At 41.3% G+C, this 25,377-nt stretch overlaps 1 protein-coding gene across 1 annotated transcript; it reads left to right on the top strand.

The window, feature by feature from the left end:
- The first annotated feature begins 667 nt into the window (after positions 1-667).
- LOC114557510 (scavenger receptor cysteine-rich type 1 protein M130) lies at positions 668-25,175 on the top strand. Its single transcript, XM_028581029.1, has 11 exons — positions 668-718; positions 13,011-13,142; positions 17,714-17,746; positions 17,858-18,202; positions 20,267-20,581; positions 20,675-20,965; positions 21,638-21,952; positions 22,044-22,331; positions 22,501-22,830; positions 24,345-24,427; positions 24,536-25,175. The coding sequence occupies exons 2-11, from the start codon at positions 13,097-13,099 to the stop codon at positions 24,653-24,655; spliced, it is 2,166 nt and encodes a 721-aa protein (XP_028436830.1). The 5' UTR covers positions 668-718; positions 13,011-13,096; the 3' UTR covers positions 24,656-25,175.
- The last annotated feature ends 202 nt before the right edge of the window (positions 25,176-25,377 follow it).

Raw genomic sequence — 25,377 nt, 5'->3', positions numbered from 1 at the left:
ACCAAAACAAGTTCCTTCCTGAGAATATTTAGCAGAGGCACCGTGGCTCCGTCCGGCCCTTACCACCCCCTGAGACGATTGTGATTGGTTTAAAGAAATGCCAATAAACCAGAGCACGTTTTTCTCCTATCCAGGAATGCTGTGTGGACTAGCCAGACCCTCCTCCGCAGCGCTGTGGAGGAAGGTCTGGCAATGCGAGACTATCACCTTTCAGACCCGGATGTTTTTGTTCATTTTTAAAGTCTATGATCAGGATTGAGACGCATCTGTCTGTATGTATCTGATTTTGCCGCTTGTTTTTACCATCTATTTTCTAAGATAAATGACTCTCCACTGCAGTGTCTGCCATTAGAAAAAAAGAATGTTGGTTTCTTCTATTTACTCACTATTGCATTCATTTTAGGAAGGTGGATTCACAGCAAGTGTATCACAGACAAAGAAAAAAAGACAAAGAAATCATCAATCATTCAGCTGGGTTCTTCAGATGAGGTTTGTAGTTTGTGCTCACTGAGCTACATGTGAACTGTAAACCTCACTTTGGACTGATCCTCTCTCTCTCGTGAGGTGTCCCCTAGGACTGAAAGACTATGCCGAAGGCTTCATCTCTGACGTGATTGATGGTTCGGCTGATGGCGAGCTGTCGGCTCCGGAGATCTGCTGCGCTGCTCGTCCTGAATATCAAATGGCTCTCGACCTTCGAAAACTTCTCCCGAGCTTTGTAAGACTCTCACGGAAGGTGAAATGAATCATGTGTGTGTGTGTGTCTGGTTACGTTTGTGTGTGCATGGGTGCAGCGTTCCTACGAATTCTGATACCGTGTGTCGTCTCAGTTTCAGGTACAGTGAGGATTCGTGCAGCAGTGTCTTTGTTATGTAAAGTGCGACAGACAATTCTCTCAGTGCCTCTTTTCGGTCAGCTTTGAACTTGTTTTCAGCAAAGCTAGAGTTTGGTTCTTCCTCTAAAGCAGTGTCTGGGTGAATAACATTGTTCTTAAGGTCTAAGACCCTCGGGAACACCATCAATTCAACAGCAGCGCTCCTCTTTCTCCGTTAGCTATGTTTGAAGCGCCGTATTTTCTGCCCCTCAGGACCCTACTGTACTCAATATACCTGGCATGAGAATTACTTTATTGACTTTCAAAGACAGATTGATCCAATATACAGCTGATAATCAACTGTCCCTGCAGCTCCTGGGAAAAGGTACCCTTGAGGTACTTTTTTTTTTTTTTTTTTCTCAAATAGACAAACTTTTTCTCCCATTTCTCTCTCGCTAGAGGAAACAAGACAGATTGAGTTTTCAAGGGAGTGAGGAAACTTTTCCACTGCAGAAGACTGAAGCTCTGCTGAGTTGACCTACTTATCGGTTCGGGAAAGTCAACACAAAGATAATGAATAAATATGAAACATCCAGGTTTCTCTGGTAAACATTCAGCGCTCGACTGTTAAAAAACTGGCTAAAATCATGAGGATTGATCAAATTATGAGGATTTCTTTCCTCCCAGTTTGAATTGTCTGCCTAAAAGCCTCCGTGTGCTTTAAACTACGTGCTAACAGCATCCGAAACCACCCTTTGACCGTAAACGTGAATCAATCACTGCTACTTCACGCAGTCACTGGTTGGTGTAAAAGTAGCAGAGGTTTGAACTTCTCTTTCACACTTTTTCCATTATTTTACTATTTATGTCAAGGCTGTAAGCATGAAGTGAACATTGGGGGGGAGGGGGCAATTTTGCAGAGTCGCCGAGTCTAGAGCACGTTTTTCTCCCAACCAGGAATGCTATGTAGAGACGCCAGACTTTCCTCCGCAGCGCTGCAGAGGATGGCCTGGCAATGTAAGACTATGTTTTAACAAACCATTTGGCTCCGTAGATTAATGTTGCACTCGGTTGTTCAACATTCAAAATGTACAGAAATCAAGGCAGTAGTCATAATATATATTGCAAATGTATGATAATCATAACTAAGCTTATACTAAGTAGCCTACTACAGATCTAACGTTACCTGTGGTTTGTTCAAGTGGTGTTGCCGTACCCCAGCAGAAGCTTTTGTACAACTGCTGTGGGTAAGTCAAATACACTGTACGATCTCTTTTTATACGTATTAAAAAGTAGAAAACTAGAATGTAATACGAATGATATGTAGACTATATTACTGTTGAGTGTGATCGTTTTTTTGGTGTTATTTAAATGATAAATGTATGAATGGATATTGTCCCGCAGTGTTTTGCTGAATTCTTGTCAAAACGTTAGCTAGCTAATGTTAGTACACATCCCTTGCATTAGCACGTAACTTCAGCCTGGACATGAATGAAAGACAACGTTAATGGGAATACTTAATTTTGTGCTGGAACTGTTACTCTAATTGTATATGGTGGAATTGTGGTAACAAACTTTTTTGTGAGAAAGACGATTTGCAGTGATTATTACCTTTAATAGCAACGTTACATTTGTCAGAGAGCCATCGAGTAAAGTGTCTGAATTGAAAATGTACTTTCTCATGATAAAAATCATTATTCGTGTGGAAGACGAAGGGTGGTGACATTTGGGCAGCCTCAGAAAACAAGAAAAGTCAGTTGAGAGCTTGAGAAAATGAGTACCAGCCAGATGATACAAGTGTACAGCAGTACAAGAGATGAGTAGAAGTAGAGCTATATAATACAATACACTATTTGACATTTTTATAAAATGAATAAATGGTGTCAATCCCGGGACTGGGTTGGGTGGCACAGAGGGTGCAGGTTTGGTCCCCCCCAATGTTCACTTACGGCCTTGTTTTAATTATACAACAAAAAACTCAGACTGGACCGACATTCATTACAGCAATAGCTTCCGTGTTTCTATGGCCCGGCAGCCTTCTCCTCTGAATTTGTCCCTCTGTGCAAAGTGAATGCTGATTTAAAACTGTTAGTGATGTTAGAAAATCTCTCTTTTTATAGTAAAGGTTGCGGAGCCCTAGCAGAATAAATAGATTGATCACAAGTCAATATAATGGTTAGTTGCAGCCTTAGTTGAGTCTCCTGTGAAAGACTATCAATGGCTTCATTGAGCGGAAATAGCAACGAGACTGTGCAAGCATTAATGTGACAGGAACATGTCTGAAACCACAGTCCTACAATCTGTGATCTGTAAGCAGCTTCTTATCAAACCATCAGTTTCACAGAAATTCAGTTCAGAGAAGTTCCCTTCATGTGCCGCAGATACAACACAGCCCTTCCAACAAATGTATTGACAAAGTTAGGGTGTGACAACCCACATGTTGCAATCACCTTATTTGTTTAGGTTAAATAATATGTCTTTAATATCGGGATAGAATTGTTTTTGTATTGCGACGCCAGGCTATTTATTTACTCTATATATATTTAATTTATTCTAAATTATTTATTTTGTAATGTCTCTAGGAGAGACACCAGGGTAGTTGTGGAGGTGACCTTTAATTTAAAGTTGTAATTTCCCGCTGTCCATCCTATCCATTGGTTCTTTTAACCTGCTTTTAATATCTGGCCTTTTAAACAGCTTTTTCATATAACTGAACCCAGTTTTTTTAAGGAGGTTTTTAAGTGTTTTATTCACACCAGTGGTCCCCTTGTGCCCGTTCCCCTCGCAGCGCCCATCCCGGGCATTGTGTTTTAACCTAACCCCCTAACCCACATGCACACATCCAGATGCCATTTAAGCATCCGGTAAGTGGGGTGATTGCAACATGTGGGTTGTCACACCCTAACTTTTTCAATACATTTGTTGGAAGGGCTGTGTCGTATCTGCAGCACATGACAGAGTTAAAGGAGAAGCTGGTGTGTCAGCTTGGAATAGAGCAGGTTGTGAGGTTTGAGGGGGAAATTCCCATCTACTTTGATCCCTCAGCTCACTCAACATGGAAGCCCTCCAGTACCTCTTTGCAGAAAATGCCCTCATTGTGCCTTTCAAGGACACGTGCTGTACTGCTCACTACCTTGAGGAGCACTTTGGGTTGCCTTCTGGACAACCTCAGAGGCCTTCCAAAAAAGTGAAGGAGTTGGCCGCTATGACGAGTCCTGGAAGGCCTTCCAATGCAAGCTTGCACTGGAGGAATTATTCTACGGCCGCTCTCTTTCCCAACTGGATTTCCAGCTATCAGTGAGCTTAGAGGTCAACACAGTGGCTGAAAAGAGCTTAACAAACACCAGAGGGTTTCTGGGACTTGCATCCTATAGTAGTGCAAGCTGTGGTGAAGGCCATCCTCCACTACATCACTGGACTCACAACATGCTTCAAAGGGACCAGATAGAGCGCCTTTTCCCTCTATGCCAGACCCTGGAGGCTCAACCGCCAGTCACAGGTGCAGCACTGATTAGAGTGCTACTAGGGGACATCTACAAGAGGAATGTTGGGGACCAAGAGTTTGGTTAAATCTGATTTTAACCAAAAGGCCTCAGATTAAACTGACCTCTGGATACAGGACACACATGTGCTCAGAGACAAAGGAACATTTGACCAAGACAAAGGAATCTTGGCCTCCATGTAAACCCCAAAGCCGGGGTAATTCACACCTCTATGCGAAATGCCAGCCAGAAGGGAAACTCCTCACAACTGGCAGGAAGTCAAATGACTACAAAAGTGTAGTTTTCACCCTTTTTAAGAGTTTTGAGTCTTCCTATTGGTTCAGCGGGACCATAAACACAGCAGGTGGGTTTTAACCTATAAATAACCTGACCCTAGGAAACTCCCCCGTCTTCACTTGCAACTCAGTTGCTGAAAGGAGGCGCGCAAGCGCTTGTGCTAAACTTCCATTTTCTGGAGAATGTGGATTTTATTTCGGTGGATCCTGGAAAACACACCAGTGTTTTCATATCTGCAGTGAGAAGGAAACAACGTTTTTCTTCTCAAAGTCGACTAAACTTGCCCCTTGCTGCTTTTTTGGAGGGAAGTTTCTCCGTGGCTGCTGACGAGCGCCAGGGACCCGTTCCGTTTCATTTCTGGACAGAAACAAATGGACTGAACACACCGTAAGAAGGCTTACGTCTGGGCAGAGATAAGTAGTGTGTTTATTAATGAGCAAAAGGGGTTCGCTACCATTGTTGCCATTAATGTGATCTGATTTAATCATGTACTGGTCCATATGTGATTATTAATCTGTGCTGTGAATGTATAAATTGATCACTATACTCGTTGATTATGTTGTGTTAAGTAACTGGGTATAACTGTAATCGCTACCTGCTTAAACCACTCCTTTCAGGAGTTTAGTTACTGTCTGCGATAGAATCGCGAAAATCAGCTGTTAGTCATTGAAGTAGTTATAGTGACGTTCTCCTCAGCAAAACAAAAGTCTCAGTCTGTCCTAAACCACACGTTAGCCCAGACCTGCGTGGCTGAGGGGAACTGGGTCATTATCGATAACTAAAGATCAGAGTGCCCCCCTTTTTTCTTTACTCTTCTTCTCTTTCTTCTCTCTCTCTAACACACACACACACACACACACGACACAGGCTAGCCGCGTAGCTCCCGAGCTAACGCTGCAGGCTAGCTTCACACGTGGAATCTGCTTATGTTCGGACAGAGCTAACCCAGGAACTAGCTTCCATACCATACCGTCTAAGCGTGCGCGCTGCCTAGCAACCCCCTCGGCTTCTTCAGCCCCTGCCCGTGCACCCAGCACCACTACCGCCCTCTTGAGGCTAAATAGTTTGTGCAGCTCACAGGAGTAGCCATTTTTGGAGTTGTTTGATGTGTTAGAACTACAATCGACACCGCCCCCTCCCTTTTCACTCACTCTCTCTCTCACACACACACACACGGACACAGACGTGTCCGCCCATGCTGCTTTGTTTTTGCTTTGTTTTTGGTTGTGATATTGTAAAGAGGTATATGAGTTTATTATTGAAGGATTATTGATTAGCTACCGATAATTGTGACGTTAATAAATCTTATTATGCTTAATTAGTAGTTGCTTGTGATTATTTGTGTACTTGTTGTAATAATTGCTGGTCAATCAGGTCCGTGCTTGGATTCACCCCTTCCTTTAATTCCTTTTTAAAGGATTACCACAGAATGAGACTGTTCCACAGTTTGATCATTGGTCCCTGACTTGCAGGGTGGTGCCCCGTTTTTGATTGTTTGTCGATTTGATAAAGTTATTAATAACCATATTCATAACTTTATTAATATTGATAAAACATCTTTGATAATTTGCCAATGATCAAATCTGTACCCTACCAGAATCCTACAGGAATAACAGAATCCCCATGGGTGCGCTTTGTTCCAACACACCACCCGGTAGGTTGATCAGGCATTGGATTTAGAGACCTTCTGCAAGGACTTGTCAAACAAACAATGCTTTCCAGTCCCTAATGTGTTCCAAAGGGCTCGTACCCTGGTGGAACTGGCTGGGAAGAATGTGAAGGACATTCTGATGAAAGGGTTTGTGGAGGAAAAGGTGGTATTCTTCCCTGAAATCAAAAGGGTAACTACCCTAACCCAGAAAGGGTAAAGAAGGAAACACTCTGATCTTAGTTATCGATAAGGACCAGCCCCCCTCAGCCACTCAGGTCTGGACCAAACGTGCAGTTAGGGCAGACTCTGAGACTTTTGTCTTACTGAGGGAAACTGTCATTATACACAGCTGATTTTCCGCAATTATCTCGCAGACAGTACTTAAACTCCGTGAAAGGAGTGATAGCAAGTAGCAATTACAGTTTTACCAAGCTACTCAACACAACATATCAACAGTATCGTGATCAATGATACATTCACAGAAACAGATTAATAATCACATATGGACCAGTACATGATTAATATCTTAATTAATATTATTAATATATTAATAATATTAAGATCACATTAATGGCAAACAATGGTAGCGATAACCTTCGCTCATTAATAAAACAAACAAAACACACAAATTCTAATGTCTGCCCAGAACTGTGTAAAAGCCTCCTTACTGTGTGTTGTTTGTCAGTTAATCTCTCGCCATAGGTTAACGACCGATTTCGTCCAGAGCAGTGGACGACACGCGATCCAAGTCGACAAGCAAGAAAACGGGAACGTTGTCCTTTTTCCTTGAATCCGGGCTGATTAAACCCGCTGCAGATGTGAGGAGATACTGGGTCAGTATCCCCTCAGATCCCTTTTATATCAGAAAGATATTAAATGTCCCAGCTCAACCTCGACCGGCGAGGAGAGGCTGGCTAGCTAGTTCGAACAGCGTGTCTTCTTGCAGTAAATTAATCACCGTGAAGAGCATTGAAACACGATCGCCGAAAGCTTTTATCCTTTCTCCGCCTCCTAGTGGCGGGGTGGTGCATTCAAAGGCCCGACGGCCAGTGGGAAAAATGCAACTTTGTCACAGGTGTGAAGCAGTTCTTTGTCTCACCACCAGTCTGCCCTGTTCTCCTCGTGTTGAAGGTAGATTCTCCATTTTGCGACCTGTTTCCAAGTGGTGACCTGTAGGGGTTTGGTGAAACAGGCTTTGGAATTCACATGTAGGCCAAGATTCCTTTGTCTCTGCAGTCAGCTCAATCTGAGGCCTTTTTGGTTAAAATCAGTGTTTAACCCACTGCTTGGTCCAACAAAGTCTCACGTCAGTTCGTGATGTCATTACGAAATTAAATCTATTAGAACGTGATGCCATTACGTAATTGTGAAGATTTTCGTGTTGGGGTCACGTTTTTTATACTAATGTATTTCAATGAGAAGCATCTTACGTAATCCCAGCACAAAACTTTCTGCCACTCGGCTGCAGCAGAGAAGCTGGATACAGCTTTGATATTATTGGTATTTTTAGCCCAATAATCGCTGTTTTAATCAACATTTATTCACCAGATCTTATCACGGTTTATATGTATTTCTTTTAATGTTATTATTTCGGTCTATTTCGGCCAGGGAAGCTGGATTGCTTTGTTTTTTATTGATATTTTTAAAACTATAACGCTACATCTTTCAACATGTATTTAGCTGTTATCATGTTATGCATTTGTTTATTTTAATAATATTATTTCGGTCTTATTACCGGTGAAATATTACAGTAAATAAGACAGAACAGTAAGCTACGATATGAGCCGAGCTGGGCGCATTCAAAGTGGATATCCCACGATGCAATGCGGGCATTCATTCACAGAATCAGACGGCGATCAGCGGGTCTATATCGCTTCAATGTACGTAAGGGATCATGTAGAGCGTTGTTATAGAGAATACAACAACGACGGGGTGATCAGGACCCCGACGCCAATCTTCTTCTAGCGGATCGATTGATAGCTCTCTTCCGGAGGGAACAGAACTGCGTCCATGGCAACGCTCTGCTATGCATGGCAACGGTGTATTATACATAGCAATGGTCTGTTATCAAGAAAATAACAGACCGCATTGTACATTAGAATATAAGCAAGCCATGTAATAAATATATATAATCAGTAGTTTTGTCCCCAGCAACAACATGTTTCTCAGTTTTGTTCCACTAAGTTATGCATCGTAATAACGTTTAAAAGAAATCAGCTGAAGACTCCGGAAGTGACGTCGTAATTACCGCTCGGCGGATAGAAAAGATACAAATACATAATATTCGTAACATTGATGTTTTTTTCTAACGTTGTATTTGAGGAGTTAAACAATAAAGATAGCATCAATAATAAAATACAGTTTCATGTATTTGTCTCATGTATTGTGTTCTCGGCCGGCCGGCGGGCGGCATCAATCTGAAACGGAATGAAGCCCACTCACGGCAGACGGCAGAAAGAGGAGCCGAACACATCCTCCCACCCACCCCGGAAGAACTACAAGTGCTCAAGCTTTGTAACAGATTCTGGGACGTGTCTATAGTGGGAGTTGTAGTTTTTAAATATATTGGTATATTTCTCATAAGTAGAAGTTGGAAGTGTAGAATTTTGGATACACCCTGCGGTTTTTCTGGGATGGTGTCATCAGATTTTAAAAATAGAATCGTTAAATAGGTGAAAATAGCTTATTACCATATTTGACAGTGCTTACAGTGGATAAACTTTGGTGACCATATCTACATGACAGCTGAGGTCCAGAGCTTTCTATAACAGCTGGTCTTATGTGTGTAGCACCTTCTGTTGCTAAATGACAAGCCTTCATACATGTACTGGCTTCAAGGTTCAGAGGTCAATATTTCAAAGCAGGAGTAATGTATGCTCTCCAGACTGACATATGTTACTCTCCAGGTTGAGACCTTTCCAACGATGTGTTTGCTATAGTCCTACAACAAGGTTTTAATTTTCACATATCATAGGGACCATTTTGCAAGCTATACTTTATTGTCCCCAGAGGGATATTTGCCTTGAGTTCAAATGCTTCACAAATAATACTTGACATATTGTTTTATCATACAGATGACATACTTACGATAAAACAAATAAACAAAGTGATATGTAGTCAGATTGAAGCACATCACACAGCCACAATCTATTGCTCATCTTTCACAAACAGTGAGCACACAACCCTATATGCATTATATCATGAAGCTATTCCCTGCAGCCTCAAGCAACATTATTTAAAGTTTTAATTGAGGTAGGTCCAAATTAGGGCTATAGTTTAGAATTATTTAGTTTACATTAGGGTACCCATTTCTTCTGCCAGAGGATAAGAGCTTGGCATGGAGAATAAAGATTGATCAGAGCATAATATCTGTGCTCCCTGAATAGTAAGCTTTAAATGAGATGTTTTTAGATATTGCTGACATATTAAAATGCTCTGTAATGCAGCCTTGTATAACATAAACCCTCTGATTCACTGTGAGTGTCTGCTCTAAATGATAAGACACACTTTCAACACGGGCCTTCCAGCCAAAGGTGTTGTATATACACACCAAGCTGCCTATAGGAGCAGAGCCGATTGATTGGTTCATCATTTATGATGTCTGATACCCTCTGACCCATGTCACCACCAACTCCACGAGCAACTATAATCTGTCCCAGCCACGCTCGCGTCTAAAGTCAAGAGGATACGGAGCCTTCGCTGTTGTTGGTCCTAGGCTGTGGAATAGCCTCCCCGTCTCCTTGAGATCGCTGTCCTCTTTATATGAGTTTAAACTCAAACTAAAGTTTTATCTCTTGGAGCGTGCATTTCTCTAAATTCTTATTTTTATTTATGTTTTCTGCTGTCTGAAGGATGTTTTATTCTATTATCTTTCCTGACTCTTGTTATGTGAAGCACAGTGGTCAACTTCTGTTGTGTTTACTTGTGCTATACAAATGAATGAATGAATGAAACTCCTCATTTTGTGAAATAGTTGAATGAGATTGTTGGTATGGCACCACATTCTGGTCTCTATTTTAACAGAATATGCAAAAGTACTTGTGTCTGTGTGCAGTAGGCTGAGGTAGAAGTGTACCAAAAATGCCAAAAAACATGTTTGTGTACACATACCCATACAAAGCTATACATCTCTGTGAACAAAATCCTCAGCAAAAATCTGCTTAAAAGGCTTCATAGCCCCTTCTTAATTTTGAAAAGGTAGTCTCAGTAAAGGCTACAAAGGTTATAGCTACAAGCTGTAACCACGGTGATTGATATGAGGATCATCTTTTGAATAATAATTAATATAATAGGCCTACCATAAATAATTTTTAAAAAGTCAGTTATTTAAAACAACTAATAATGCAGTGTGATGTTAAATCAAATTAAGTCCCACACATAAATATCCTCATGTTGTTTTTTCACCTTTAGTCTTTGCTATTAACATTCATCAACTGCAAAATTAGAAAATTGCGTTTTTAAATAACTATGCATGCAAATGAAAAATGCTTCTCTTTGTAAGTAGTTTATTTTTTGTTTTTCACAACAGTAGCCTACAAGTCAAAACAAATTATATCGGGCCAAAAAATGGCTTTTTTTAAAACAAACATGCTCACATAATGTATAGTAATTGATGTGTATGTGGGAGTGTATTAGTAAATGAATGCTGAGGATTAATGAAGGGTGGGATCATTTTAATGCTCATTTGAATGTTGGTTTTAGGATAAATGTGTTTATTAAATTAAATTTGTTGACATCAGCCTGCCCAGGGACTACAGGTGGAAACTAGCACGTGCTACAACCTGGTATAATGCATTTCTCCTGTCTAAGGTTAATGTATATTGTACATTGTCCCTGTTTAAATAAATAAAGAAATGAAATGAAAAATGAAATGCCCATTAGTCAAACAAGCCATTAGGCTGTAGTTCTAAACACTCAACTGTAGTTTGTTTATATAAGCCTAGTATTTTTCTGCGACAAGGCAAATCAAAGTGCTTAGCATAAAACACAATTTTTTCATTATTGGTATTTTTATTGTATAAATTCTCACATACAACGTACAGCAATTTGTTTTATTTTTTTATGTGCAGCAATCTTTTCTATCCACTGAGTGGTAATTACTACGTCACTTCCGGAGTCTTCAGCTGATGTCATTTAGCAACAGAAGGTGCTATACACATAAGACCAGCTGTTATAAAAAGCTCTGGACCTCAGCTATCATGTAGATATGGTCACCAAAGTTTATCCACTGTAAGCACTGTCAAATATGGTAATAAGCTATTTTCACCTATTTAACGATTCTATTTTTAAAATCTGATGACACCAGTGTGTTCCCCATCCCAGAAAAACCCCAGGGTGTATCCGAAATTCTACACTTCCAACTTCTACTTATGAGAAATATACCAATATATTTAAAAACTACAACTCCCACTATAGACACGTCCCAGAATCTGTTACAAAGCTTGAGCACTTGTAGTTCTTCCGGGGTGGGTGGGAGGATGTGTTCGGCTCCTCTTTCTGCCGTCTGCCGTGAGTGGGCTTCATTCCGTTTCAGATTGATGCCGCCCGCCGGCCGGCCGAGAACACAATACATGAGACAAATACATGAAACTGTATTTTATTATTGATGCTATCTTTATTGTTTAACTCCTCAAATACAATGTTAGAAAAAAACATCAATGTTACGAATATTATGTATTTGTATCTTTTCTATCCGCCGAGCGGTAATTACGACGTCACTTCCGGAGTCTTCAGCTGATTTTTTTTAAACGTTATTACGATGCATAACTTACTGGAACAAAACTGAGCAACGTGTTGTTGCTGGGGACAAAACTACTGATTATATATATTTATTACATGGCTTGCTTATATTCTAATGTACAATGCGGTCTGTTATTTTCTTGATAACAGACCGTTGCTATGTATAACACACCGTTGCCATGCATAGCAGAGCGTTGCCATGGACGCAGTTCTGTTCCCTCCGGAAGAGAGCTAGAAGAAGATTGGCGTCGGGGTCCTGATCACCCCGTCGTTGTTGTATTCTCTATAACAACGCTCTACATGATCCCTTACGTACATTGAAGCGATATAGACCCGCTGATCGCCGTCTGATTCTGTGAATGAATGCCCGCATTGCATCGTGGGATATCCGCTTTGAATGCGCCCAGCTCGGCTCATATCGTAGCTTACTGTTCTGTCTTATTTACTGTAATATTTCACCGGTAATAAGACCGAAATAATATTATTAAAATAAACAAATGCATACCATGATAACAGCTAAATACATGTTGAAAGATGTAGCGTTATAGTTTTAAAAATATCAATAAAAAACAAAGCAATCCAGCTTCCCTGGCCGAAATAGACCGAAATAATATCATTAAAAGAAATACATATAAACCGTGATAAGATCTGGTGAATAAATGTTGATTAAAACAGAGATTATTGGGCTAAAAATACCAATAATATCAAAGATGTATCCAGCTTCTCTGCTGCAGCCGAGTGGCAGAAAGTTTTGTGCTGGGATTACGTAAGATGCTTCTCATTGAAATACATTAGTATAAAAAACGTGACCCCAACACGAAAATCTTCACAATTACGTAATGGTATCACGTTCTAATAGATTTAATTTTGTAATGCCATCACGAACTGACGTGAGACTGGGTTGCTTGGTCACAACAGGATGCTGAGAGTCAAGGTTTTATTCACCACCCTGATTACTTTAGTGTCAAAGTGATGAAGAAGAAAATATGATGTATTCCAGTAACGCACTGCCTCTTCCTGTACGCAGATACAACCTGTTGACAGCACATGTGATATTCAGAGCAGTGAGCAGACAGACAATAAGACGGATGCAGAGAAACTCTCCACCTGGACATGGATCACCTTTTGTTGTTGCTGATGCTGCTGCTGTGGAGCTCAGGTATGACTGTGCTTTAAACGTCATCTCTTCTCATCGTTGATTCTTTATTTCCGTGTCAGGAGCACAAAGTGCCAACACTCGTGTGTTTATAGTTGCAGTGTTCAAACATTTCATATTAACGTATCTTTATTGATCTGTGAATTAATCAAATCAAAACCAAGTTTTGGATTATATTTTGAGTCAGTTATTTCTGCAACATCCAACCCTTATCCTAATTATTTATAAAACATTGAACTAATGATTACATAACAAAAAAATATAACATTACTGATAATCAAACAGTGGTGATCCAGAATCACCAGGAAATCTGCTGCATTTAGCACACTGTTTTTATGCTTTAAATGTTTTTAATTTGTTTAAAGTCTGTGGAAATGTCAGCGTCCTCTGTATGAACCATGCTGATAATAATCAGTATTAATCTCTGGGTGCTGTGGATTTCATCATTAAGCGGAAAATTCTGCTTTGACAGATTCCGCCTCATGACAGATTGACAGGAAACACTGCAGCATGTGATCAGTCCGACTGAGTTTGAGTTGTTCAGAATGATATGAGTGTTTACTCTCTTGCAGCCATATCACAGCAGATTTATCTAAATGCTAACACACAACACTTCCTGCTGCTGCTTCACATTAAAACACCTCAATTGGACAAACGGGGCTTTTATTGTGAAGCAGTCACAAGAAACCAAGGGGCGTAATTTTGGGTTCAACACTGTAGGGTTGAGATCTCCACTTCTGAGCACAATTGAAATATTGAGCATCAGATATTTTATTTCCTGCATTCTGGTCAATTTTCCTGCAACAATTTGTGCCTTTTTGCATCCATTTATGGTGCAAATATCTTTATTTATGTAAAGGAAATTATGATATTAATAATATTATGATTAGGTGGGTTGCACTGGGGTGGGTTGCACTGTCCAGTTTTGATTATTGGGGGGGAACATTAAATTGTTTTAACTTCTACGAAAAATTCTGAAAACACAAAACTTGGCCCAATGAATGAACATTTTGTGACATTAGGATGCAGCCATGTTCAAACTAGTCATTATTTTGATCACATTTGGGGATGGCACGTTGACTCTGTAGCCAAAGTAACCCTTAGTACTTTTAGCCTTTGAGCACATTTTTGATGCATTTGACATACTCAAAAACTCATGAAAGTTGGCGCACACATCAAAACCTGAGCATTGCAAGACTATCCATTGATTTTGGTCAAGAACAGCTGTGTCCTGAACCAGATGACGCAATGACCTTCCCAAGTGTCCCCCGTTCTCCAAGGGGAATCAGCTCATGGAATTACCCTGAAAAGGAGCACTCTGAGGCCCATACATGCATCCCAGCCACCCTTCTGGTATTGCCAGTTGGTGAAGGACATTTGGGTAGACATTTTTTATTTGGGTTAGAATACTTGGAACGAACCAACAGCCCTTTAAAAAGCCTGCCAAATGTCCCAATATTAGGGAAGGGTAAACCTGGGCTTTTTGACAAGCTTTTCAATGTTGGATTTGGTCTTCCCAAGTATTATTCTCAAGTAACGCAAATTAACCTCCTTCCTGTGCTGGGATTTTTGATGCTAGGGTCCGGGAGTCCTGTTATTTGCTTTATTATTGCCTTTATTAATCTTCTCTTATGTATTGCTTTTATTTAATGCTTCTTTTTATTGTAACCTGTCCCATACCCAGAGGTGGAAAAAGTATTAAAATATATTGTACTCAAGTAAAAGTACTAATACCTTGATGAAATATTACTCAAGTACAAGTGAAATTACCTATCTAAAAAATTACTCAAGTAAAAGTAATAGATTCCTTCATGCACAACTCATATTCTTTCGGATGTTTCAGACCAAATGTTGTAACAGCGGCCATGTTGTGTATAGTTTAGGGTCCTCGCCACCACCAGACCAATCAGCATTGAACAGATTGAACATGTAGTTGTAGTTAATTCAAAATGTACTTTACATTAAAAATGTAAAAGGGGGCAGGGGATCTCTCCCATGTAGTGAAAATAGGACAAGGGGTCATAAATCCAAAACTATTTGGTTTTTAATTAAAGAAAAATCTATACAAATGTATACACGTAATAACAAGCCTTGTTCTTAATCTCCTACAGAAAGACTTGGCGCCTGGTAGGCAGCCTAGATGCTGATTATTTGTCACTGTAGTTGTTGGGATTTTAACCCTGTGAATGCTGGATAATGTGTATTAGCCACTTCAGGGCTCTATCAGAGAGCACGAGTCACCAGGTGGAGTTCAACTTTTAACTTGGTAGTAAGATGGTGCATTACAGGCAGTCACAAGCTGTATATTGTTGGATAAATGAAGGAAGTTTCTGAAATAAACCCAAAAAAGGTACTAATGTCACAGCTGTTATAACTAATATTTTATATAACAGTGGGTTATTAATCACTGATTAACAAATACTGCAATACAGTGTACAATTATCACACTGTGCAAGTAAAATGAACAGCCTCTCCAGCACAGTAACAATTAAAGCCCCAAAAAACGTATCACACACTAGTTAGTAACATGTGTGATGTGGGTAGAGCAGGCGCACATATACTGAGAGGTTTATGCCTTGATGCAGAGGTCCAGGGTTCGATTCTGACCTGTGACAAATTTCCTGCATGTCTCTCCCCTTTCTCACCTAGCTGTCCTGTCAAAAATTAAAAAGGGAGAAAAGCCCCAAAAAAATAATCTAAAAAAAAAACAAAAAATGTGTGATGTACAGTGGAAAGTTAGCAAGCTAGCAAAATACAGAAACTAGCAGCTTCACATCACAGGGTAAAACGGTTAACATTCTGTACTCATTGCAGACTGAAACAACTCAGGAATAGATTAATCTGCTGCAACAATAGCTAAATAGAGTACAAATTTACATTGTCTCCGACTTTTGAACAGGCAACCGCCGTAATGAAAAGAAACATGAGACAATCTTGGGGATTGCTTACGTAACTACACACACTGTAACCTACAGTCTCCGTAGCGTGAGGAATTCACAACATTAGTGGTTCCGGGCGCAATTTTCTTTCCTTTCTTTTGGTTTCAGAATTATTATTTTTTTTAACTCAATAACGGATGGGATTTGTAATGTAGCGAAATACAATACTTCACTCAAAACGTAATCAAGTACATACCAATTTTAAAAACTACTTGAAAAATACAAAATACACAACAAAACTACTTAATACAGTAACGTGAGTAAATGTATTTGGTTACTTTCCACCTCTGAAAGTCCTGTGTTTTTTGACCAATCCACCCCCCCAACCTGCTTCCATACGCGGAATGTCGGTCTTTCATACTACTCGCTACCTTTTTCAGACGCTAAAGGGGGATTTTTGCGTCGTTATCTGACACTTAGAGGCACCGACAAAGCTTCACTATATGACAAGTTGGCAGTGAGAACGGGTTGGACTGGTTGATTGGAACTGACTGTATGGACTGGGAAGCAGCAAATGGATTAATTTAGTTTTTATTTTTTTTAATTTATTGGAATTAATAGTGTCTAAATCTGAATCTGTGTGGGAGGGTTGTGGAGATGTACTTCTTTTCGGAAGGTCGAAAATGTAGTTTTCTCCCTTGTTAAGGTGAACTGTTGTGTTTTTTTTACATTTAAATACAAAGATTTAAAAAAATTAGCTGCAGAGGGGACGTAGTCTTGCTCTGTCTCTCTGCTGCCCCCTTTAGAGCAGGAGTAAAATTGTATTATTTCACACTATGATGGTTAAACTTTGCAATTAATCCACAGTGCTTGCCAAAACGTGGGTGGGAATGTAAAGATCACAGATGGTCACATGGTATTGTATTCATAGTCTATATCTAGGACGTTCCACTTTCGGGATTGCTCCGGGGCCGCCGGAAATTCTGCGGGATGTCCCTCTTTTCGGCCGGATGTCCCTTACCTTCCTTTTTCTTTGTGTTGTAATTTTTAACTGCCGGTGGATTTATGTGGACTATGGTTATCTGCTCCTCAGATCTCTGCAGGGTAAATCCAGACAGCTAGCTAGACTATCTGTCTGAGTGTTTTCTTGCACGACTAAAACTACTTTTGAACGTACACATGTTCCACCAAAACAAGTTCCTTCCTGAGACTATTTAGCAGAGGCACCGTGGCTCTGTCCGGAGCTTAGCGCCACCCAAGATGATTGTGATTGGTTTAAAGAACCAGATAAACCAGACCACGTTTTCCTCCCATTCCGGAATGCTGTGTGGACTAGCCAGGCCTTCCTTTGCAGGAGGATGGTCTGGCAATGTTACACTATTGAATTCATCACACGAGGTATGGGCTGGGTCCGGATTGACTTTCAGTTTGGTTCGATTTGAGAACCCCTGTGATAGCAAATAATATTAGATTACGTTAGTTAAAGATAATTACAGAATCTTTAGATTACTGCCAAACAGCAGACTTGTGTTCTGTGTATTCACGTGTTCATCCCACTGATAGTAGACAGGTAAAATGACTCTTCATTGAGGTGTTTTTGACTGCTAGAAGATTCTTTACAGAACAACCTGGGAGAGTTTGTCCTGTCTACGGCTGTGATCCATTCATGCTGCTTTATTTATCTTTTCTTTTCAGGACTCCAGGAAGAAGGAGAACACAATTCACCAGGTACACAGAAAAAGAAATAACGAATCATTGAAGCATAATCACCAGCTTCAGTTTGATTTTTCCTTAATTTGATTCGCTTCTTTTGCTGATGACTCTCTGGTTTTTGTTCAGAGTCTGTCAGGTTGGTGGGAGGAGACAGTCGCTGTGCAGGAACACTGGAGGTGAAACATCTGGGAGAATGGAGGCCAGTTAATTATGATCTCTGGACCTTGAAGACAGCAGATGCTGTCTGCAGGAAGTTGGACTGTGGCTCTGTTGTTTCTGTAGGAGAAAGGAGTTCTCAGAGAACTTTACGCAGGAGTATGAACTTTATGCAGGAGTATGAGTACGAGCATAAGTATCGCTTTCTTAAAGTCAAATCTGTGTGGAGGATCGACGAGGACTGTGTTCAGTCTGATCTGAGAGAGTGTGCAGAATCATCTTCCTCTTACTACATCATGGATCTCACCTGCTCAGGTAAGACCACCACTGACATCATCTATGATCTTTTTTTCCCCCCTTTCTTTTTTATTGGCACTTTAACACTAATGTGCACACAGCGTTTAGTTTTTATTAGTCAGAGAAGCTACGTAGGCAGTGTCATTTTTTGTTGTTCAGTTACCTCCAACCCCTGTTTTGAGTTGCCGGATCCACCCCCCCTCTGCGCTCTGGGACCTCCCACTTTACAAATTAAGCACTGCGAGTGAGGTATTGGACTTCTGTTCCCTCTTTCTTGGGAGTTGCACATGCTCAGTACCTAGGTAAGGACTACTAGCCAGTCAGAAGCAGACTATGAGGGCGTGCCATGACAGTACCTAGGTAAGGACTACTAGCCAGTCAGAAGCAGAGTATGAGGGCGTGCCCTGACAGTACCTAGGTAAGGACTACTAGCCAGTCAGAAGCAGAGTATGAGGGCATTATAACGTGTCTTACAAAGTGACCACGTTTGTTTCTGAAGTAAAGGCTGGACTAAAATAGATTTGTTTGGAGCAGTTTGTGAACAGTGTTTTCTGTTGGAGATGCGATTTTTCACTTTGTAAACCAATTACATGCACAAAAAGAAATATTAACACAAAAGCGAAAGGGAAAAAGCCAAAAAGCATAATATGAGCACTTTAACATTAAATCCTCAATATCTTTGTGATTTTTTTATTCCCAGATATTTTATTCCTTTCTACATCCCAATGGAACGCATACTTATGTTTAGTTACCTCACTAACTGTGCATCCCATAAGATTACCTCTAATTAATAATTTACTATTTAATAATAAAAAGATGTTTCCATATTCTTTAATTATATCCATTACAACTTTAATTGATAGCTCAACTTCGCATAAATTACTACATCATCTGCATACATCGCCAAAGTATGATTTTCTCCTATATGAATACCTTTGATTTTTCCCTCTGTTCCAATGGTTCGATACACAGTGGGGATAATGGATCTCCCGGTCTTGTACTTTTTAGAAATTTGCTAAATGTTTGAGAGCACTCTATTAGCTCTGATTCTCTTTTTACATATCTCTCAACCATTTAGTGCAAGTTGGACTCAACCCAAAATGACAGTGTTTTAAATAAATAAGGCCATTCACCTAATAAAAAGCCTTCTCAGCATCTAAAGTGATTATTCCTACAGGTGTTTTATGTTTTGTGCTATATTTATAATATTGAATGTGTTGCAGTTCAGGGAATTAAAGGACCCAAATGCAAGGAGAAGCAGGCAGGCAGGAGAAGGTTGAAGTTGAGGATTTATTGATGAAACACAAAAATCAAACCAAGGCAGACCTGAGGCTTCTACAGGCAAAAATACAAAGTCCAGACAAATCTAAAGAAAGCCAAAAAAAAAACAAGGAAGTACAAAAAACAGGAAACACTGAAACTAACAGAGGCTGACGCGGACACATACAAACTGATACAGACTAGCAGGGCAAGGACGCAAAATAATCTAACAAGAGACAGGGGGAACACAGAGGCTAAATACATGAGGTAATGAGTAAACCAGGAACAGGTGAGACAACAGGTGAAACACATCGGGGCGGGGCAGGACAATCAGACAGGCAGGAAAACAGAGGAAGTAAAACTAGACAAGACAGAAAACCAGACTATCAAAATAAAACAGGAACCAGAAATAATCACCAATGAACAGGACTACACCTTTAAACAGGACAAACAGAAACACACAACTAGCGGAACAGAAATATACAGAATAAAGATACAAAACAGCAACAGAAATGTCCACAACCACAACACATTGTTCGTTTCACATTGTCCTCCAGTTGTCTCTGATGAATAAAATCAGTTTGGTCTAAATTATCATCCATGACATCATCTATTCTCTCAAAAATGGAAAACATTTGTTAGTGTATTGTGTATGTAAATGTGATGGTAACACTGCTACAGTCAGTGGTGTTATAAAGATGTGTTATGTTGTTAATGGGTTAGTTTTCAGTCCAGTTTGAATCACTGAATAGTTGTTACATGACATATTTTGTGTCTGGTGTCTTTTATCTTTCTCTGTTTTATCTTCTATCATCTCTCCAGACTCTGTCAGGCTGGTGAATGGGACCAGTCTGTGCTCAGGCAGACTGGAGGTGAAGACTAACCAGTCTACCCAGAAGTGGTCCTCAGTGTGTGAAGAAGACTTTGACCAGCAGGATGCAGAGGTGGTCTGTAGGGAGCTTGGCTGTGGGGCTCCTTCAGTCCTCCAGGGGGCGCTCTATGGAGAAGTGGAGGCTCCAATAAGGGCCAAAGAGTTCCAGTGTGGAGGCAACGAGTCTGCTCTCCTGGACTGTAGAAGCTCAGGCTCACATAGAAACAACTGCTCATCAGGAAAAGCTGTTGGACTCACCTGCTCAGGTAGAAGAGGCGCTGCGGCTTTGATTTGGTTCATTTCTGTTCTAATGAAACTCACTTTACTCTTTTGCTAATGACTCTCTGATTTCTTTTCAGAGCCTGACGTTGTCAGGTTGGTGAGAGGAGACAGTCACTGTGCAGGATCACTGGAGCTGAAACATCACAGAGAATGGAAACCACTTACCAATAAATTTGGCTGGACCCTGAAGACAGCAGCTGTGATCTGCAGAGAGTTGGGCTGTGGCTCTACTCTTATTGTAAAAGAGGCATTTATTGTGGACGCACCTGTGTGGGGGATCAGCTCTGACTGTGTTCAGTCTGGATATGCTCTGAGGGACTGTGCAACAGCATCTTCCTCTATGAACATGCTGTATCTCACCTGCTCAGGTAAGCTCATCAGTGACATAATCTTTGACTGTAATGTACCCAGGTTGACACACCCACACACACACATGTAAATGCAACAGCTGGAATGGCAGCAGACTCTCTCCAGCAGCCATGACAGAGTCTGATGAGCTGCTGCTTCAGTAAATAAACTGCTGAATACACCAAGATATATATCTGTGTATATCAAAACATACACATCTGCTGCTTCAGGAGTCCCCATGGGCCAACCAGCCTGAAAGGACTCCTTTTTCTGAGCCGACAGTTTCCACTATCAGGATCTTTGGTTGCCACCATAACAGGTACCAATGACCTACTGGACACAACTTTGGGCAGCTCAGCCGGGGGCTTTTCAGTATCTCCAATACCACATGGCATCCTTCATCCTGGGAAACCCCTTCAAAGGAGACAGTCCTGACCTCTCTCTTTTAGATTGTATGGAACATTTTCTTAACAGATTTTTATTCTGGGTCACAGATCTTTGAAGAAAACCAGTATGAGTGAAAACGTTTTAACTTGTCTGTATGGAGAGCAAAGATTGTGGAGTACCTGGACAGAAGGAAAAGTTTTATTATGAAGTCCAGTTTGAATCACTGAATTATTGTTTCAATACATCTTTTCATTTTGTCTGGTGTCTTTTATCTTTCTCTGTTTTATCTTCTATCATCTCTCCAGACTCTGTCAGGCTGGTGAATGGGACCAGTCTTTGCTCAGGCAAACTGGAGGTGAAGACTAACCAGTCTACCCAGAAGTGGTCCTCAGTGTGTGAAGAAGACTTTGACCAGCAGGATGCAGAGGTGGTCTGTAGGGAGCTTGGCTGTGGGGCTCCTTCAGTCCTCCAGGGGGCGCTCTATGGAGAAGTGGAGGCTCCAATAAGGGCCAAAGAGTTCCAGTGTGGAGGCAACGAGTCTGCTCTCCTGGACTGTAGAAGCTCAGGCTCAGATAGAAACAACTGCTCATCAGGAAAAGCTGTTGGACTCACCTGCTCAGGTAGAGGAGGAGCTGCAGCTCTGATTTGGTTCATTTTGGTTCCAATGAAACTCACTTTACTCTTTTAATGATGACTCTGGTTTCTGTTCAGAGCCTGTCGTCAGGTTGGTGGGAGGAGACAATCGCTGCGCAGGAACACTGGAGCTGAAACCTCAGGCAGACTGGAGACCATTGGTTGGCTATAACTGGACCCTGAAGACAGCAGATGTTGCCTGCAGAGAGTTGGGCTGTGGCTCTGCTGTTATTGTAGAACAGAGAGAAGATTCCTCATACAGATCTGTGTGGAGGATCAACTCTGATTGTATTCAGTTTGGATCTGCTCTGAGGGAGTGTGCAACATCATATTTCTCCAACACCGCCCTGAATCTCACCTGTTCAGGTAAGCCCATTAGTGACACCATCTGTGGCAGTAATGTGTCCTTCTTCCTCTGTCACAGTGGCAGTCAGTGGTTTCCACTGTAACGTTAACCAGGTAAATGACATCCTTAAGTGTAGAGAAGTGTTTTCCGGAAGCTTCCAACAGTTTGTCTGTCTGTCTGTGTTTACAGACCTGCTGCTTCAGCCCAACATCTCTGTGTCCTTCTCCATGGACGGGGTCTCCGAGGCCCAGCAGCAGGGGTTCCGCGTGTTCAGGGGCTCCAACTTCACGATTAGTTGCTCCATCCAGCCACAGTACCCAGGAGGCTCCTTCCAGCTCACCTTCACCTCCTCCGACTCAGCACACAACTCCACCCAGCCAGCTGTCAATCACTCTGCCCAATTCCTGTTTCCTACAGTAGAGCCCGCCCACCAAGGAAGCTACAGCTGTGTTTATCACCTGTATGTTTTCTCTCATAACTTCTCCTCTGAGAGCCATCGGCTCTCTTTCACGGTCATAGGTAAGTTGACTGTTTACAAGTTTGAAAAAGAGGATTGGTCCAAACTGAGTGACAATAAAGAGCTGATGACATTTCTTTTTTTTTGTGATTAACAATTTTTATTTATTTTTAACACAACACACCGTTGGGAAATTGGAAGGTACAGATTCAATTATAAACTGTCTTGTCCTGCATGCACGTAACCCTGTGCAACCTGACCAGCAGCTAAACACCTTCCACCATCAAGCTCTGGAGACTGGGATCGTCCTAACTCAGTTTGTTTGACTTAGAAAGGGTGAAACTGGGGAACGAAACACAGTGACCAGTTACTCACATATTGATGAGTCACAAACCTTATACAATTTTAATTGTAAAAACAATATAACTACACTGCACTGTAATATGTGTAGTATATACAGTAGCTAACATGTAAGCTGAAAAAAAGGAAATACGTAATGTATTGTTATACAGTGTACGTAATATAACCTATATTGTGTACCTTTTAGCTCATAGCTTTAGCAGCAGACTGTTGTACGTCCCGCTGTTGGAATCTTCTACAATACAGTCACACTTTTACACCATTTAGCTTTCAGCAGTTTAACCGGGACAATTTCATAGTGGTTGGTGTTAACCGGGACATTTTAGCATCCCGACAGGCTTTTGTCGGGACCCGGGACAAGGAACTTAAAATCGGGACTGTCCCGGTCAAACCGGGACGTCTGGTCACCCTATACAAAAGACAACGACACACACTCACTCGCTGGGCGTTCCTGAGTGTGCCTAGCCTACTCCTAAACAGAAATTCTCTGGTGCTACCTTCAAGCACGTCCCCTCTGTTTACTTTATGGATAGATCCATGGCTATACGTATGAATGATGATGAAATATGAAATATTATGACTAAACATCCTGTTAACAAATCAAATGCCTTCCCACTATAATGGCAACTTTATCTATAAAAAGGCCGCTGTTCTCCCTACCTTTTCATCAATTGCAAAATGAATCGAAGAAGGTTACCGAAGATTGCGGCTGTGTACGCGCTGTGGAGAAGAAGTCGTTCTGCACGGGTGCACGATACCCTCCAGGCCCATTTTCAACTAGGCTCATTCTACCGTCTTGTGCAGGAGTTGCGGCTGGATGATGAGAGTTTTGTGCAATACTTCAGGGCTCAGTTCGACGAGCTCCTCCAGAGAGTCGGACCACGGATAACCAAACAGGACACCCGTTGCCGTTTAGCGATTCACCAGCAATATTATCAGTCAATGCAGGCTAGCAGTACTTGCAAGCTACCGAAAATTTTAACTCGAGGTACGTTCTAGTACTAGAGGGTAAAAACAAACGCATGATATCGTCGTATGGTTTGGAGGACCATGTTTGAGACCGTGTTACAATTTGAAGTAAATATGAACTGTACTAAGTGTGAGAGAGAAGTGTCTATGTTGAAGTGATTTTAGATTTCAGGTCAGGTTGTGTTTAATGGGTGCTGTTGGGCTCACGATGTTGTGGGATGTGATTACTGTCCATGTGTTTAATCAGATCCGAGGCCTTTTATCATCAGAGCGATCACCTTGCCGCTGATTCTGCTGGTCGTGATCACTCCCCTTTACTTCTACTGTAAGGTATGGACACACTCTCTCTCTGTTGTTTCCACCACTAACTGTGTTTGTTGAACTGAAGTAAGAAGTGATTGTAGGAAGTCACATCTGTGTGCTGTCATGTCTCTCCAGGCCAACAGGGGGCAAATGCCGTGGAGACAGAAGAACATTGAGCCGGATTATTATAACCTGGGTGGTCCTGCAGCTAAAAGAGGACCGACTGAAGAGGAAGGAGCTCAGGGAGCAGAGTAGCACCTCCAGGGAGCTCATCTCACATCCAGATGGAGTTAAAGCATTTTGCGCCATTTTCTAAAGGAATAAGGCTGTTTAAAAACTGGACACTTGGGAAAAATTCACATTCATTTCCCTTTACAAAACTTTTCAACTCATTTTGAATGGTACGTGTCCCGCATGTGTCCCACTTCCCTCCCTGACATGCTAGGTGCTAGCAGGTCTAAACCAAGATGGTCCCACCCCACTCGGACGTGGCAACAACACACTCAAAAACAGCACTAGCATGCTCAGAACGTGTTTTCTCCATTCGGACCAAGGTCAACAGATTATTAGCTGCGTCAACCCTGAGACCCTGTTTCAGGGGAATTTTTAACAGACACATTTTTTTCTTCTAAATGACTTTAAGTGAACTTTCTCTTGGATTTTTGTAGAGGGCCTTCTTGTCATGGTTGTGTATGTTTCAGTTTCCCGTTTTATTTTGTAGTCTCTGTTTTCTCCCATGTCATGTCTTGTTTTACTTCCTGCCTTGTGTTTTCCCGCCTTTGTGCCCCACCCTGATGGGTTTCACCTGTTCCTGAGCCCTCGTGTCACCTGTCCCTTGTTTCATCCTCGTTACCTTGTGTATTTAGTCTCTGTGTTGTCTTTGTCTGGTGTCAGATCATTGTATTTGTATCGTGTTAGTGTGTGTAGTCTACCCATTTGTCTCGGTGGTCCTGTTGTTGTTATTCCTGGTATTTTGG

This window comes from Perca flavescens, chromosome 1 (assembly GCF_004354835.1).
Source record: "Perca flavescens isolate YP-PL-M2 chromosome 1, PFLA_1.0, whole genome shotgun sequence".
Lineage (NCBI taxonomy): Eukaryota > Metazoa > Chordata > Actinopteri > Perciformes > Percidae > Perca > Perca flavescens.
The sequence above is the reverse complement of the archived record's forward strand: the minus strand, read 5'-3'. Positions and strand labels throughout refer to the sequence as shown.